The 18,289-nt window shown below is 35.2% G+C and overlaps 1 protein-coding gene across 1 annotated transcript in view; it reads right to left on the bottom strand.

Annotated features, from left to right (window-relative positions):
* The window catches only part of SYCP2 (synaptonemal complex protein 2), a 74,007-nt gene extending 55,762 nt beyond the window's left edge, over positions 1 to 18,245 (bottom strand). The window contains exons 1-10 of the mRNA XM_027976988.3: positions 18,133 to 18,245; positions 8,743 to 8,798; positions 7,732 to 7,872; positions 6,788 to 6,916; positions 5,907 to 6,011; positions 5,516 to 5,540; positions 2,185 to 2,270; positions 1,342 to 1,427; positions 1,038 to 1,072; positions 78 to 220 (exon numbers count right to left, since the gene is read on the bottom strand). Coding sequence (XP_027832789.3) covers positions 78 to 220; positions 1,038 to 1,072; positions 1,342 to 1,427; positions 2,185 to 2,270; positions 5,516 to 5,540; positions 5,907 to 6,011; positions 6,788 to 6,916; positions 7,732 to 7,872; positions 8,743 to 8,766 — 774 coding nt within the window. The 5' untranslated portion in view covers positions 8,767 to 8,798; positions 18,133 to 18,245. The remainder of the gene's footprint in view (positions 1 to 77; positions 221 to 1,037; positions 1,073 to 1,341; positions 1,428 to 2,184; positions 2,271 to 5,515; positions 5,541 to 5,906; positions 6,012 to 6,787; positions 6,917 to 7,731; positions 7,873 to 8,742; positions 8,799 to 18,132) is intronic.
* Between the last annotated feature and the right edge of the window lie 44 nt (positions 18,246 to 18,289).

Genomic DNA, 18,289 nt, shown 5'->3' with positions numbered 1-18,289 from the left:
TTTTTGAAAAAGAGAGAGCTTTTAAGAAACACAGCAATTAAAAAAACCTTGTTAATTTGTTATTTTATACTACTTACTGTTTCAAATTCAGAGTCTTTAATTCCTTTAAACGCATTAGCAATAAAATCCATTGAAAACCACTGACAAGCCAGTTCTCGTCTTTGTTTTTCTGTGGTCATTCTACATAAAGCTTCGACGATACCCGCTTGCAAGTCATAATCTTAAAAAATAGTTAATTATTTGAAATTATGAAAATTAAAGTTTATGAAACTCTATATTTCATAAGGTGTTAGAACAAGCAAGAGAAATAAGGAACATAGTGCAATTAACTTATCTTTTGCCATTTTCTTCATATAGATTAGAAATATCCCACCATTACATGGCATGAACACAGCCCGAACAACAAGACAAGTTTGTCAACAGAAAAAAAGAATAAAACAAAAAAATTTAAGGACATTTAAAAGAAACTCTTAAATATGCAAAGATACTATCATTCCATTATTATTAGAGTTGTGAATTGCAAAATAACTGACAAGTCTATAAATCATAGGTAATCTTTGTTTTCCTTTTGTATATCATGATGTTTACAAGTTATTTTAAAGTATTTGAAGCCACTGGTTTGTTCTATATGTAAATCACTACATCGAAATTTTCTCAGATGAAACTTAGGGAAGAAAATTTCAGTTCTTTTAATAAAGACATCATTTACAAACAAATCAATCCCAAGAATATTAAACCTAATTTCATAAAATATATTTGAGAAATTTCTTAGCAAAAGGAATTAAAATCTACTAGAAAATTAAGTTATTATTCATAAACCTACTATTAGGCACAAATTATATTTGACAATTCCTGTTATCATACTTCTTAGTTCCACAGATATTTATCCTTTATTTATTAAGGTAATTAAAAATTGCTTGATTATGCAGTTTATAATTTTTTCATATAATTTCACATTATATTATTTTGACTGAAATATTATATTCTATTAGTAAATTTGGAATAACTTCAAATATGAACATTTTGAAAAAACATACCTCCAGCATCTAAAATCCTTTCTCCCATACTACTCCTGTGAATCAAAACAGCAGGTTATATAGTGGACAAGTATCAATTAAAAATAAAGTTCATATGTTTAGGGTAAAAAACTTGACTAAAACTTATAATTCACTAGTAGTAGACTGTGGCAGAAAACACACCCATATACTATATTATAAACCTATAACAGTTGACCAATTTTAATTACTAATACAACTTATGGTTGCCTTATTTGCCTTATAAAACATCCTTTAAATTCTTGACTTAAACTACTAATTAAAGCAATATAGTACAAATTATTACATGAGAATTAACATTTGTTGGTTACAGAGTATTTTCCTGGCATCTTGAGGCATTCTGTCAAGCATCACATTCATTTTTTTTAGAGTCTAGAAAAGAAAAAAAGAGAATCCATTAACTTTATATATTCAATGAAACATTAATATGTTTTCAGAGATAAGTACATAAACTTAGAAGCCTATTTTTCCTAGTCACAGCATTTTATGCAAGGAATGAAGGGTGGGGAAAGAATATAAAGCATAAAACAGTGAATACAAGAAAACATAAAACAAAGGATATCAAAAATAGAATATACCACGATTCTTATGCTTAAAGCACTCATACTCTGCAGTATGACATGTTCATTATTACTCTATCATAAGAACTAAGGAACCAAAAAACATCTTATTAATATGTATTCTTATGACTATACACACGTACACATGTATTATCAATATATACTATAAATTATTTTCAGCATGTAAATACTGAGGAACTAATATCTAGATGGTACAGTTTATTTTCATAGGAGCTATATTCATATACATAAATCCATATGGCTATAAATGTTCAATATATATTTATATAATATATTCATCATGTCAGGCAATGAATTTCTCCTCCTGAAACCATAAGTTGTGTCCAACTCTTGTGCCCCATGGACTATAGCCTGTTAAGAATTCTCTCTGTGGTATTTTTCAGAGTGAGCTGCCACTTCCTTCTCCAAAGCAATGAATTAAGACCACAGAAATACACTACATAATAATTCAGTGCTGAGATAAAATAATTATTCAATCTTACTAACTGCTACCAAATTGACTCTACTTTCTCTTTAATTTTTAAAAGAAAAACTAAATAATGGCTTACCTCCTGCTGAATACAAATATTCACTCTTGAGTCAATAACCAGGGCACAAATTCGAGGCACGAAATTTTCCACTATTTGCCTTTTACCTGAATAAAAGTTAATTATTGAGAAATGTGTATTTTAAAGGACAACCTTTTCTTATATGAGTGAATGGAAAGGACATACTAGTTCAGTTCAGAAGAAGGCCCGTGGACTGCCCTAGTCACCGGAAAGCACGAAATTCAATCCTGGTTCTGCCACTAATCAGCTGTGTAACTTTGAAAAAACACATGTATACCCATGGCTGATTCATGTCAACATATGGCAAAAACCACTACAGTACTGTAATTAGCCTCCAATTAAAATAAATTTAAAAAAAAATCATTCAACAGATGTGACTGATCTGAACTCTGGCAAGGGAATAACCCCAGATCCAGTTTCTCCTTTTTAGGCACTTAAAACAGTATTAGTGCTTTGGATAAATATAGTTCAAAACTGGAAACTTCTATTTTAAGGTTTTTATAAAAACTGGCCTCAATAATTTATAGTCATACCTTCAAAATTTCATAATGGTCATTATTACCTCCTCATGAAGATCTAAATAACATTACCTGTTTCTAAATTTGACCCTAGTCCCTCAAAAGACAAGGCTTTATTAATACCAATTAAGAGGAATTTGCCCCATGCTAATTCACGACATAATTTTTAAGAAATAATTTTATTTTTTTATTATTATTATTTTTTATTTTACAAATAATAGTAAGGTGCTTTTATTTATTTATTTATTTATTGGTTGTTTCTTTTTTTTTTTAGTTTCTTATTTTTTAAATTTTAATATCTTTAATTCTTAAATGTGTTCCCAAACATGAACCCCCCTCCCACCTCCCTCCCCATAACATCTCTCTGGGTCATCCCCATGCACCAGCCCCAAGCACGCTGCATCCTGCGTCAGACATAGACTGGCGATTCAATTCTTACATGATAGTATACATGTTAGAATGTCACATATATATGGAATTTAGGAAGATGGCAATGATGACCCTGTATGCAAGACAGGGAAAGAGACACAGATGTGTATAACGGACTTTTGGACTCAGAGGGAGAGGGAGAGGGTGGGATGATTTGGGAGAATGACATTCTAACAGAAATAATTTTAAATAATGGCAACAAAGGAACAGAAAATGTACAATTTCACAGTGACTACATTAAAAGAAGAAAAAAATCACTGAATTATCTGAAAAGATAAAATGATTTATATTAAAAAACCAGTTGGATCACTTCATAATCATTGGTGCTTTAGGACTGTTTTCTCCCCTAAAAAGTGAAGAATTTAGACTAGATTGTTATGTTAAGTGCAAAAAACAAATGAAAACGTAGCATTAACTACTACTGAAATAAAGAGCAATCAATCTTTTAAAATGTTTTGGCTTTGAAGGCAGCAAACAGCTGTTCCTTCATTCACTAATATAAAGGATTCACCAGCCTCAATTACCAGTTCTAGGTAATTCTTCCCCAACCAACACGGAGGGAGATAAAATAACTTGAGTTTATTGTTAGGTATAAGGCACTACCAAACACAAGTTGAGATGATGAATTGTAACATGTTCTATATTCTCCTCGTCCTACTAAAAATTTCACTAGATCAAGGACAAACTATGGGCCCACAAACCAAATCCATCTCACTGTCCCTTTTTGTATGGCTGTATTCATCAGCAGGTACTCCATGGAAATAGGTGAATGTATGATGTTTTACTGAATTAGTAGTCTCAGGTGCATTTCATTCATTCTCAGGAATTCAGCAATCATTAGTCACCTCTGAATGAATGGCTTTGGTAATTAGCTTGGGCTGCAGAGTTGATTAAAATTTCTTAATGAATTCAGCTCCCAAATCCAAGGAAAAACAGTGCTTATATGAGATACTTATACTTCAATAAAGTCATTTCAATGAAACAAAGGTCAACTGAATCACAACAGGCTTTCAAACACTAAGACAAGAAATGACATCTCCATTTCCAACAGAAACATAGGTGATAAACTTTTTCCAAGCTCCAACTACAGACCCAGCAGCGTTTTGGGACGCTGATACAAGTGTAAAGGAAATTTCCACATTTAAAAACTGATTTTAACTGTGCAACTGAGGAGCTTCCACCTAACCTTCAACTGAAAGTGATTAATCTGCAATGCAATGTCATTCTAAAAAGTAAACATTAAGAAAAAAGGGAGAGGGTGGGATGGTTTGGGAGAATGGTATGGAAACATATATATCATATATGAAACGAATCGCCTGTCCGGGTTCGATGCATGATACTGGATGCTTGGGGCTGGTGCACTGAGATGACCTAGAGGGATGGTACGATGAGGGAGGAGGGTGGGGGGTTCAGGATGGGGAACACGAGTATACCTGCGGTGGATTCATGTTGATGTACGGCAAAACCAATACAATATTGTAAAGCAATTAACCTCCAATTAAAATAAATAAATTTATATTTAAAAAAAAGAAAAAAGTAAGTCTTAGTTGCTCAGTTGTGTTCGACTCTTTGTGACCCCATGGACTGTAGCCCACCAGATTCCTCTGTTCATGGAATTCTCTAGGCAAGAGTACTGGAATGGGTTGCCATTTCCTTCTCCAGGGGAGATCTTCTCGACCTAGGGCTTGAACCTGGGTCTCTCATATTGCAGGCAGATTCTTTACCAGATATCTGAACCACCTTGAGCATGACTTTTAATTAAGCACAGTCATCCCTTGGAAAGCATTTATAGAATATTAGACTTTTTTCATGTATACATATATATACACATAAAACACAAATATTAACGAAAAAACCTAATTCTATAAATGTTGCCAAGTGATGACTATGCTCAATTAAAATACATGTTCACGAACTGATATCAGTATTTGGCATTATCTGCATGAGTGTGAAGAGACATTTTCTAATGTAATATACACAAAATCTCATTATAGACGAGTATGAACAAGTAAGACTTGCAATCAGTTTTTACAATAGCAAACACTAACTCTGAACCTTAATTAAGAGACACTATAACCTTCTCAGAAAAGAATGCTATTCTCCTTATTAGTATTTTAAAATCATTATACTCTGAGTTGCACCAATAAAACATTTGTGGAAATGTGTTTTCTTTCTTGTTAAATAACTGCCTGTGTAACAGTCTCAATTTCTTTCTTGGCCCACAAAGCCTAAAATATGTTCTAATTCTTTACAGAAAATATTTGTAGATCCCTGAATTAGGTAATGAATTCCTAATGTTAGGATAACACGACAAGACTTGGAAAATTATACCAGAACTTTAAGAGCAAATTATTGTTCCAATAGAAATAAAATGTTTATTATACCTTCATCATCGATGTCATGTATGACCTGAGAAGAAAATGAGTAATATTTAAAACTTACTTATAATAAAAACCATTAAAAATAGTACTAAAATAGGTTACTTCTGAATTCACCATAAAATTATTTAACTTTTATTATTAACTAATTAATTAATCAGGATAAATGCACTAACCAATCTGTTAATGACTTTTGATCTCAGACCATATAGAACAATTTGTTTTTAAATGAACACATGCAAATTATTTAACTTTTATGTATTAACCAATTAATTAATCAGATAAATGCACTAACCAATCTGTTAATGACTTTTGATCTCAGGCCATATAGAACACAAATGTTTTTAAATGAACACATACATGCTTCATAACATCAGTGAATCAATATGGTTGTTACCATCAAAAGATCAAGTATGTCTTCTATCATATTTATAACAGCTTCATCTTTTGAATTTCCCCGACTCAGAATAATCTCCTTGGATTTTTCAAACCAGGCAACCATGTAAAAAAAGGAAATGTATACATTAGTCACTTTGAATTCACTTAATAACTTTAAGAATGTATTTATAGAAACAGTAAACCTAAAAACAAACATTACAAATAAAAATTCCAGTACTGTATCAAAATAAGTTTATGCTCTTAAACATCTTCACTGTTTCTGCTTTTTGCTAACTCACTATATGTTCCCCATTTTTTAGATGGGAATGAATGAAGTTCCAATTCCAAGGAGAAAGTCTTTATTACTCTTCAAATTCTTAGTTCATGAACATTCATACAATAGATAAAAAGTAAATTATCATTACACATTAGATCATTTTATCATTGTTATTATTTGAAAAGTTTTGGCATTACTTTTTTATTATTGAACTCAGATGTTTGAGTACATGCTATGCCTTAGGGACTGTTCTTGTTGCTGGGAATATAACAAAGAATCAAAAAGACAAAAATCAATATTTTTTAAAATGGGAAATATAATAAACAATATAAAAAGAAAAATAAAAGTTAGACTAGGACTAAAATGAGCTAGAGAAAATAAAACAAGTTAAGGCTTTTTGGAGTTTTGGGACCTTACATTCACATGATCATCAAGGACCCTGTATACAGTTTCCTTGTGATCTTTAATTCTCTAACATATACCACAGGTTATAAAAATATTTTATCTCAAAGTTTTATATACATTTTCCAAATTTATTTTTCAAGAGTATGAACCGCTTAATTAGAAAACACAGCTTTAAACATATTTCCCTCACATGAATACGTTACATATTCTATACTTATCTTTTGGACTAGTCCTTGTTTTATCATAGTTAGAAGTCCAGCTTGCCCCAATATACTGATATTTTTGCCACATCTTCCAAAAGAAACCAAAATGGTTGAAACAGTTTGGGTATCTTTTTTATTAAGCTCCTAAAATGCAAATCATAGATTTAAACATTTGGAAATACAAAATAAAATGGAACTGGCATTATGCTAGGAATGTTATTAATATAATCCTCATAAATCCTGAGTGTTAGTCATTATCATAATCTCCATATCGCAAAGGACAAAAGTGTGGCTTTAAAAGGTGACTTCCTTACAGCCCCTCAGCTAGTGAACAACAAACTCAGAAAAAGAATGCAGAATTATATAATTTAAGAAACTTTATACTTATGAGGCAATGAACCAGTTACCTTCCATTCTAAAAAGCTCTATGTATTTAACTAAGGGATATAAGAAATCTTAATCTTAGATTTGTAACAATTATCAAATTCTGGTGGAGGTTGTCAATAATCACTTGCATAAAAGTATAAAAATACTTTATATATGACAAATCAAGTCCAAGATTTTAGATGATTTTTGTTTTTACTTGTTTTATTTTTGCAAGCAACAAGCACTGTCCACACAACATGATTAATATGCTAACAGGTTTTCAAAAAGTAGATCACATTGTTTAAACCTCAAGTAAGTACCCTATTCTCCTCCGGTATAAATAAAGTTAATAATAGTAACACTATGTAAACATGATTTTTGTATATACTATTTACAAAACAATAGTCCAACATGTTACTTGGTACTCCTCAAACAAACACACACAAAAAAGCAAGTGGTGAAACAAGCAGTTATTTATACAAGTAAGCCTGCCAAAGCCTTTTTATTTATTTCTTCCAATGGAGAATCTCCTCCTAAAAAGCAGAGTGCTATCTAATAACCGTAACAATCATTCAACGAAAATGAGTATTTACCCTGCACATAAGGTCATCTAACTTGTGGAAAAACTGTTTGCTGCATTTAATCTTCACATCTTCACAAATATCAATTTGTAGAAGTGTTTTCAAAGGTTTAAAATCATTTTTCCTTAAAGCATCATCAATGCATTTTTCCAACTGCTGAAGAAATATAGAAAATACCACATATACTGAACTGAAACCAACATTAGTCACCTTATGGAATCAACTAATTTAAGAACTGCTTTCACATTTGAAAATTCTCAAGAGCTTATAAAACAATTTATATAAATGTCCACTATTAAATTTGGAGTAACAAAATTAGAGATTAAGTTTCTTTGATAACAATATCTATATAGGAAAATATATTTTAATAATTTCTACTTCATATCTCTTATTGAAAAGTCATCATTAAGTTAAAAACAAAAACCTGTTAATGAAAGAAATAAAAATCAGCTTTATAGTAACTAATACTTAATACCATGGATAAAACCCTAACATATCTGTCAACTTCTTCATGAAAAAAAAAAATGCATAAAGAAGGTAAAAGCACTTCTTTAGGAGCTATACCAACCAAACTAACTTAAGCATTACATGCACACATAATCTATTATTATATTCTATATTTATAAGCTTTACAAACTCTGCCATTCCTGCTATAAAAGTACACCTCATTAACAAGGAATTTTCATACAATAATATGATTGACCTAAATGTAAATACCTTACAATTTTAAACCTTGACATTAAAGTATCCAGGCATAAGTTATACATAAATCAATGTATAATTCACTTCTATGTAAAAGGTATATATAAATAATCTTTAATACTTTATATTCTTAAAGCTTCTGGAAACAAATCTATTGAAAAATAAAAGGATAATATTTTTATTTAAATTATTTAACTCTTGACCATTTCATAGGAACAAGTAAGTTTTGCCTTTCCTAAAACTATAGCATTTAATATCTATAAATAAACAAAAAGTGATTTTAGGAATTAAAATACTTCCTTTTAGCCTAGGACTACCTACCTGGAGATCTGGTCTTATTGGCATTTTGACTTAACTTTAAAACTTGAACAAAACACCTATAAAAGAAAACATATACTTACTGAATCTTACAATCTATATGTTTACAGTTTAAACATCTTAAAACACATAAATAAGCACTGCTGCTTATACCAAAGGCAATAAATGTTGTCTCTTTAAGTTCCTCACTGTTTATGAAATTACTCATTTGACTCTGTCAAAGAAGTTTCTGGAGGAAGCCTCAAGATCATTTATTCAAGCCTTGTCTTTTGATAGATGACTTAAGCAAATATCAAAGTCCTGCCAAAAGGTCACAAAACTAGTCAGTGAAAGAATATAAATGTGGACCTCCCTCAAAGATTCCAACTTTGGGAACAGGAAGAAAAATAATCCTGAATTAATGTCTAAATGAAATTTAAGCTAGTAATACAATATTTAAGAAGGGAAGTATATGCAAATATATTGCCAAATAACAGTATATACCAGAATATACAAATCTGCAATGAAAGTAGGAAAAGATAATCTAAGAACATTTTCCCTTCAAAGGAAAATGGAAACAGTAAGCAACACACTTATAGGAAGCAACATGCTTACATTAAGCATCATCTTAACAAAAGCATCTAACATTTCCAAATTCAACTTGGAGGTTTGGAGGTTAGGAAAGGAAAAGAAATTTAAAAAATCTAGAAAAGATCTTTTCTAGACATCATGAATAGAACAACTTTAATCAGTACTATGAAGAGGTTTGTAATAGAATCACAAGAAATCCAATGTAGAGGGCAGTTAATTAATTAAACCAAGAGGAATATAGGACTGTCTATCGTTAAACCACAAAAGACACTAGTCAGCCTACTTTCTAGCAGACATGCCAGGAAAGAAATTTAAGTGCCAATGAGAACATACATAATAGGCATACAAAAAGGGATGAGTTAAAAAAAAAAAAATCTCCTGCATTTCCAAAGATTAGAGGGAAAAAAAATCTGATCCCTAGAGAAACATTTATTCCACATGCATAAGGAGACAAGTTTAAACACGTTTTTGCAGCATTGTTCTGAGTTCACTTCAGTCACTCAGTTGTGTCTGATGCTTTGGAATTCCATGGACTACAGCACACCAGGCTTCCCTGTCCATCACCAACTCCTGGAGCTTACTCAAACTCATGTTCATTGAGACAGTGATGCCATCCAACCATCTCATCCTCTGACATCCCTTTCTCTTCCTGCCTTCAATCTGTCCCAGCATCAGGGTCTTTTCCAATGAGTCTGTTCTTCAAATCAGGTGGCCAAAATATTGGAGTTGAAGCTTCAGCATCAGTGCTTCCAAGCAATATTCAGGACTGATTTTCTAAAGGATTGACTGGTTTAATCTCCTTGCAGTCCAAGGGACTCTCAAGAGTCTTCTCTAACACCACAGTTCAAAAGCATCAATTCTTTGGTGCTCGCTTTCTTTATAGTCCAACTCTCACATCCATACATGACTACTGGAAAAACCACAGCTTTGACTAGACAGATCCTTGTTGGCAAAGTAATGTCTCTACTTTTTAATACGCTGTCTAGGTTTGTCATTGATTTCCTTCCAAGGAGCAAGCGTCTTTTAATTTCATGGCTGCAGTCTCCATCTGCAGTGATTTTGGAGCCCGCCCAAAATAAAGTCTCTCAGTCTTTCCACTGTTACTCCACCTATTTGCCACGAAGTGATGCAACCAGATGCCATGATCTTAGTTTTCTGAATATTTAGTTTTAAGCCAACTTTTTCACTCTCCTCTTTCATTTTCATCAAAAGGCTCTTTAGTTCTTCGCTTTCTGCATAAGGGTGGTATCATCTGCGTATCTGAGGTTATTGATATTTCTCCTGGAAATCTTAATTCCAGCTTATGCTTCTTCCATCCCGGCATTCTGCACGATGTACTTTGCATAAGTTAAATAAGCAGGGTGACTATATACAGCCTTGATGTACTCCTTTCCCGATTTGGAATCAGTCTGTTCATCCAGGTTCTAACTGTTGCTTCTTGACCTGCACACAGATTTCTCAGGAGGCAGGTACAGGCAGCCTGGTATTCCCATCTCTTTAAGAATTCTCCAGTTTGTTGTGATTCACACAGTCAAAGGCTTTGGCATAGTCAATAAAGCATAATTAGATGTTTTCTGGAACTCTCTTACTTTTTCGATGAGCCAGCAGATGTTGGCAATTTGATCTCTGGTTCCTCTCCTATTCTAAATAAGCTTGAACATCTGGAAGTTCACGATTCATGTATTGTTGAAGCCTGGCTTGGAGAATTTTGAGAATTACTTTGCTAGCATGTGAGATGAGTCCAATTGTACAACAGTTTGAACATTCTTTGGCATCATTCTGAGTGGGAAAACTCAAAAGCACTTAGATCAATGCTGGGAATGGGAGAGGGGGCAAGGAATGAATAATGTGGCATATAATAGTCAATTTTGTGAATACAATAAACCCAAATTTTAGATATCTGCAGCCAAATAGTTTTAGTAATTAAAAAACATGCTGCCTGATGATAAATATAGCATAATTCCACTTACCTGAAAAAAGAAACTTTATATTATTTACAATTATCTCTAGGTACAATTTAAGTATACACACAATTGTGTGCATCCACCTGTGTATACAGAGAGGACATTCACTTACACCACTTAGGACAGTTTGACTATTCATCAGCTTATTGAGGAAAAAGAATAGAGAGCTGCACAAAACTGTGATCAGCTATTTGTTGAAGGGAAACTTCAGTTTTATTTGCAATTTACACTTATTTAACCTTTTAGATGTAAATTTGCACTAAAATGTAGGTAGGTAGGGTCCAAAACTAGGGATCAGTGAAAGGTAGGTTTGGGTTATTGTGAGGAAAGTGAAATTACCAAGAAATTACCAGTCTTTGCAAATAAGTAGCTAGTGTCCAGATGCTCCATACAAGTCTATCCAGGGCCTACTATGGTCTTGCTTCATCTGGTTTTGTCTATTCTAGCTTAAATACTAAATGGGTGATTCTAGGTCTGTGGCTTTCTGGGAATTCCAGAATACTAGCAATGATTCCAAGATCTCTAAATAGTGGGCAGTTGTTTTACCATTTTGCCTGTAAAATACTGGAAATGCAGGGACCCACAGTTTGCTTTCCCACTTCCCAAGGAGTGTCCCTATTTTCTACCTGGCTTCACTCTCTTTCTCATTCTCCCCAGGCCATCACAGAGGGATGAAAATTTAGCCTGTAGTAATGCAATTATGGAGGTAAGAAGTAAGTATTGGAGGCCAGCAACCAACAGGGAGATTAATAAGGAACCATAAGAGGAACAGCATAGACTAGAGAACCCTGAGCATTCACCACTGCCACTATCACCACAGGCCTGAAAGCTTTAGGAGGGAACATTCCTTGGAATAAAAGACAAAGAGGAGGGCACCATTGAATATCACAAAGGAAGTATAGAATAAAAACTTGAGATAAGAAGAGATGCATACATTCCAATATCTATTCTTTAAGAAACCTAGAAAAATTTTAAAACAAAAAAAGAACAGTGGGATGGCAACAGTTGAATAATAGCTAAGAACATTCCCAAAACAAATGCAAACATCCACAAATTGTAAGATTCCATGGAATTCAAGATAAATAAGAAAAATTACATCCAGACACATTGTAAGGACATTTCTAAATAAGAATAAAAGAGAAAATCTTAAGTCACTACAGCAAAAACAAAACACAATGCATGCGAAAGAATAAACATAACAGATTATGTTTTCACAATGCAATAAATTTAGAAATCAGCTGCAAAGGCAGCTTCAAACTTCCTATCTAAACTTAACCTAAACACATATATTTGAATAGTCCGTGGGATATTAAAAGACAGAAGTGACAAAATGTTTAAGTGACTAAGAAAACATTAACATACAAAAACCTAAAGGATACAAAGATTTATAGGATGTAACCAAATCAGTAAAGTGCAATTCATAGACTTGGATGAATTAATTAAAAGGTGAAAGAACTAGCCAAAAGAGAGACCCACAGGACCTCCAGACGGTAGTTATCAGAAAAGTACTTCAAAATAACTGAGTACTGTGTACACAATGATTGTAAGACTGAGAATGGTGGCAAAGAACTGGAAATGGGAGGGAGATAAGGAAGGCCAAGGAAATCTGAACCAAAGACCAAATAATTCTAGAAACGAAAATAGTCAATAGCAAGATTATTAAGAAAGAATAAAATGGATGGTTTTAATAGCAGATTAGACAGAGATGAAGTAAAAGTTTGAGAAACGAAGCGGTACCAGAAGAATATATCCAGAATGAAGTAGAGACAAAAATATGGCGGGGGTGGGGAAGTATCAGAAGTCAGATCAAGAACACATAAGTTATTAAGCCCCATGTATGTGTAACTATAAATCCAGGAAAGGAGATAGCGAATGTGACAGAATCAATACCTAAGATATGATGACTGACACATTCCCCAAACCAACAAAATGCATCAAACAATAGATTCAAAAAGCCCCATGAATCCCAGCAAAGGAAAAAGCAAAAACAAAAAACAAACCTGGGGTAACACAGAAAACTGCTGAAAATCAAAGTTCAAAATAAAAAAAACAAACTGCTGTCAGAGAGTAAAAAGGTTATTTTCAAGCAGCATCAATAAGACTAGTAGCTGACCAATAGAGACTATGAAAGCCAAGACTTAGAATAATAACTTCTTCAAAGTGCTCTAAGATTGGGCTTCAACTTAGATAGATGGATTTCACAGATCTATATGGAATTCCTGTAGAACAGCAGTAGGACACACATTCGTCTCAAGCACACATAGAATACTCTCCAGGAGAGATCATATATTAGGTCATAAAACAAATTTTAATAAATTTAAGAAGACTGAAATCATACCAAGCATCTTTTTGGACCACAAACTGAACAACCTAGAAAAAATGGAACCAATAAGAAATATATACAACCTGTCAAGACTGAGTTATGAAAAAACAAAATCTGAACAGATCAATTATTAGTGAAGAAACTGAATCAGTAATTGAAAACCTCCGAACAAGAGAGGTCCAGGGGGCTTCCTTGGTGACTCAGTGGTAAAGAATCCATTTGTCAAGGCAAGAGACCAGGGCTCCATCCCTAGCCTGGGAAGATCCCACATGCCACGGAGCAACAAAGCTCATGTGTCACAACTATGAAGCCTGAACTCTAGAGCCTGGGAACCACACTTATTGAGCCCTCACACTGCAACTACTGAACCTGTGTGCCCTAGAGCCCATGCTCAGCAATAAAAGACGCTACCACAAGGAGAAGCCTGTGCACTGCAACTAGAGAGTAGCCCCCACTCACTGCAACTAGAGAAAAGCCCTCATAGCAAAGAAAACCGGGCACAGCACCCCCCCCCCAAAAAAAAAAGGCCCAAGACTAGACCACTTCGCCAGTGAATTCTACCATCAAACTCTTCCAAAAAAAAAAAAAACAAAAAAACAGAAGAGAAAGGAACACTTACAAACTTATTTCATTAGCCAAGCTTATTCTGATACCAAAGCCAGACAAGAACACTATAAGGAAAGAAACTAAAAAGTTCTGAAAGAAAAACGGCAAGCTAGAATTCTATTAACAAAAGTACTATTTAAAAATAAATGGAAGAATCATCCTCTTTGCTATTAAAATATATTACAAAGTAACAATTACAAAAAAAAACCACTAAAAATAGGAAATAAACAAATGGATAAATAACCAAGAGAATCCAAATGCATATCCAAGCATATATTTGAACCTCATATATGAGTAAGAAGGTTTTGCTACTAATAAATGTAAATTAGTCAATAAATACCCCCAAATGCCGAATGACATTGGGAAAACTAACTCAAAATATAAAAAATAAAATTAGGCCCCTGCTTCCCCCATTCATCATTCACAAAATAAACAATGAATTTACTAAAATGAAAATGTTTTAAAACCATTAGAAGGAAACCCAGGAGGATCTCTATGACTGAATGGTGAAAAAATTTGAAATAAAAAGCACAAAGCATAAAAATAGATTTGAACTTTTTGTATATCATTGTCTCTCTCTCACACACACACACACACATTTCATTAAGGACTCTCTATTTAAGAGAGGATTAAGGATTCTTATTTACTCAGAATCCAGTACTCAGTACTGACCCAGCAAGTCCTATAACCATGAACACATTCACTCTCACAACTCATACCCTTTAAGCCCCCAAGAAACAATCCTCTTATCTATATCTTTAAAAGAAGGGGATAGGACTTCCCTGGTGGTTCAGGGTTATGAATCTGCCTGCCAGTGCAGGGGATACAGGTTCAACCCCTAGTCTGGGAAGATTCCACATGCTGCAGGACAACTAAGCTCATGAGCTACAACCACTGAGTCCTCGTGCACCCTAGGGCCAGCGCTATGCAACAAGAGAAGCCACTGCAATGAGAAGCCTGAGCACGGCAACTGGAGAAAGTCTACACAGCAACAGAAGACCTAGCGCAGACAAAAATAAATAAATATTATAAAAATTAAAGGAAGGGACTGCAGTTAATTACACTAGTCTGTTTATTCTGTATGTTTGAAATCTTACGCAACAATAATAAGTTTAAGGGACTTGGGGTGGGGGTGAGGGAGAAGCTGAAACAATGCAGAGAAGACTGCAGGTTGTGCTGATACTGACATTTTATTTTAGTCCCTGCTTCAGAAAGGAGATAAAACTTAAGCAGCCTAAGTGCTCAGGTAAGAGAAAAAGACATCAGTCAACTGTCAAATTATTTCTCTGGTAGAGCAAAACTAGTTGATTCTTGCAAAAGGAAAAGCTGCTTCCTAATAGTGCCAAACATCCATTTTCTTGCTTCTCTTTGTATTCTCACTCGTGGCTCTGGAAGTACTAGTAACTAAGTGCAGTGTTTGCAACAGGTGCACATGGTGCCAGAGAAACATTTTGTATTTCTAAGCAACCCATTATTGTTTGTTTCTACATAAATCTGGAAAACTGCATGGACATGATATGGACTATGCAGTTAGAGGGCAAACACAAGAATAGTGACTTTTTATAAAAATATTTAATAAGATTTATTAAAAATTTCAGTGCTATTGGAATAAATTATAATGTTCACTAATAATTTGTATTTACCTTAGTTTTAAGAAAATTTTAATATTGCACTATTTCTTACACTTACATCTTGTTTTTGGTGAAAATATACTCAAATTAGTACGTTTTGAACAAAATTACAGGTTGTTTTAATCCTTCAATCATACTGTCAATACAACACAGTAAAAATCTTGATTTATTGATTTTACTAAAATGAAAGTTTGTGAAATATATACTAATTCATGAATTATACAGGTTATTATACTTCTCCAACAATTCAGTCCATCAAATATCCATGATAAATGCATTCAAGTATCTTTGACATTTTTGCCAACACTCAAAAATAAGAGCTTCATACACATTTTTCTGTTTTGTTGCAATGAAGATATCTGTCTGAAACTAAAGACTAGAACATTTTATTTCACAATTTGAAAATGTAATTAAAAAGTAAGCCAGAAAGAAAAACAGCAATACAGTATACTAACACATACATATGGAATTTAGGAAGATGGCAATGACGACCCTGTATGCAAGACAGGGAAAGAGACACAGATGTGTATAACGGACTTTTGGACTCAGAGGGAAAGGGAGAGGGTGGGATGATTTGGGAGAATGACATTCTAACATGTATACTATCATGTGAATTGAATCGCCAGTCTATGTCTGACGCAGGATACAGCATGCTTGGGGCTGGTGCATGGGGATGACCCAGAAAGATGTTATGGGGAGGGAGGTGGGAGGGGGGTTCATGTTTGGGAATGCATGTAAGAATTAAAGATTTTAAAATTTAAAAAATAAAAAACTAAAAAAAAAAACCTAAAAAAAAAAAAAGTTTGAATACTTAAAATATTTCAGGGGCTCTATTTGTACTTTTTCCCTACTGTCAGTAATTGTTGGGGCAGACCTGCCTATTACTTTACACTTTCCAGCATCACAACCACAACATTGTAAATTTGAATTTACATGTAATTTACAAAGTACTCTGAGACATGAAATACAACACGGAAGAATTACTTATGGCCAAGAGGCACACAAAGCTAAAAAGATGGTTTAGTTCCTAGTCTACTTTTGTTCAAGAAACCACTCTAGGGGAAGGAAAATTAATTAGCATCTACACAGGAAGATTTTTTAAGTAAGGAAACTGAACTCAACAATCCAGTTAACTCCTCCCTTCCTTCCAAGGCTGAATGCAAATTGACTTTAACAGAGCCCCAAATTGGGTACTAGCCATTAAACCAGACAAACATTTGCAGCTGAGAGGAAAGGCCGAGTCTAGAGGGTAAAGCGATACACTTCTTTCTACCATCACGAGTAAACAATTTAAAATATCTTTAAATGGCTTTGAAGTTCTGTGCACTAGAACAAGGAACAACAGAACGATCTAGGAGACCTAGCACGGAATAATAATTTTTCAAGAGTCTGCGTGCGTGTATGTGTGTGTGTGTGTGGGGGGGGGGCGGTCAACTAAGCAGATTTGGCGTTCCAGGCAAGCCTTACAGGATAAATGTGTATATGCAGGCCGATAAAAGGATTAAGGTTTAAAAAAAACACCCAACAACTTGTCAGAGGCATACATTTCCTCCCCAAAGCTGACTCAATGGAAACTACTAACAGTTTCGATCGTGAATCCGGACTCTTCCCAACACTACTCAAGTGTTAACACAAGCTATTTCACCAACAGCTGCAAAATGGCATCGCCCATGAGCCCCAGACCCATTTCATCACCCTTCTGCTGGTACCGTGGACTCCACGACCCCACCCCGGAAAGGAGGGGCCACGGAGAACATTCTTGCGAAGAATGGCTGCGGGACGGGGAGAGGGGAAACGTGTGTGCACCGCTGCCGCGAGAACACACACCCACAGCCACCCCTGAGCGCATTTACATCGTCCCAGAAGCTAAGCCGTCGGGGCTGGAGGGGACCAGAGTCTGGGCTTCCGCGCCGGTTCCGAAACTCTGACCCGCGTGTCCACTCTCGTCACCATCAGTGTTCTGATTCTGATCAGTGCTCGCGTCCGCGGTCATCCGCGGGCCCGCGCGGCACCCCGCCCCTGAGCTCCATACCCGTCCAGGACACCAGCTACCCGAGCAAGACCAGCGCGGTCCAGGCCGCCGCCGGCCCCTCACGACCACACGCCGCGAGACTCTTTGGCGCGAGGCCCGCACCGCCCACCCGACGCCCCGCCGGAGGCCGCCCCCACCCCAAGCCTTGGCTGCGCCACCGCGACCGTTTCTTCAACGGCTCCGCCTCAACGGTTAGGGGGCCGCTTGCTAGTTCCGCCGCCCCCGGAGGCCCAGCGGACGCCGCAACTCTCCCCTAACGCGCCCCACCGTCAAGGAAGCCCTCCCGGGAACCCAGCTCAATCTGTCGGCTGGAAGAGGCCTCCGCGAGGATCTCCTAGATTCGCTGCAGCCCGGCGTCGAGTCCCCGAACCTCCGTTGTCGCCTCTCCGCCTCAGGCGGCCAAGGGAGGGCGGGAAGCGCCCGT

The sequence above is a fragment of the Ovis aries genome, chromosome 13, assembly GCF_016772045.2.
Source record: "Ovis aries strain OAR_USU_Benz2616 breed Rambouillet chromosome 13, ARS-UI_Ramb_v3.0, whole genome shotgun sequence".
Classification (NCBI taxonomy): Eukaryota; Metazoa; Chordata; class Mammalia; order Artiodactyla; family Bovidae; genus Ovis; species Ovis aries.
This window is presented reverse-complemented; position numbering and strand designations above follow the sequence as displayed.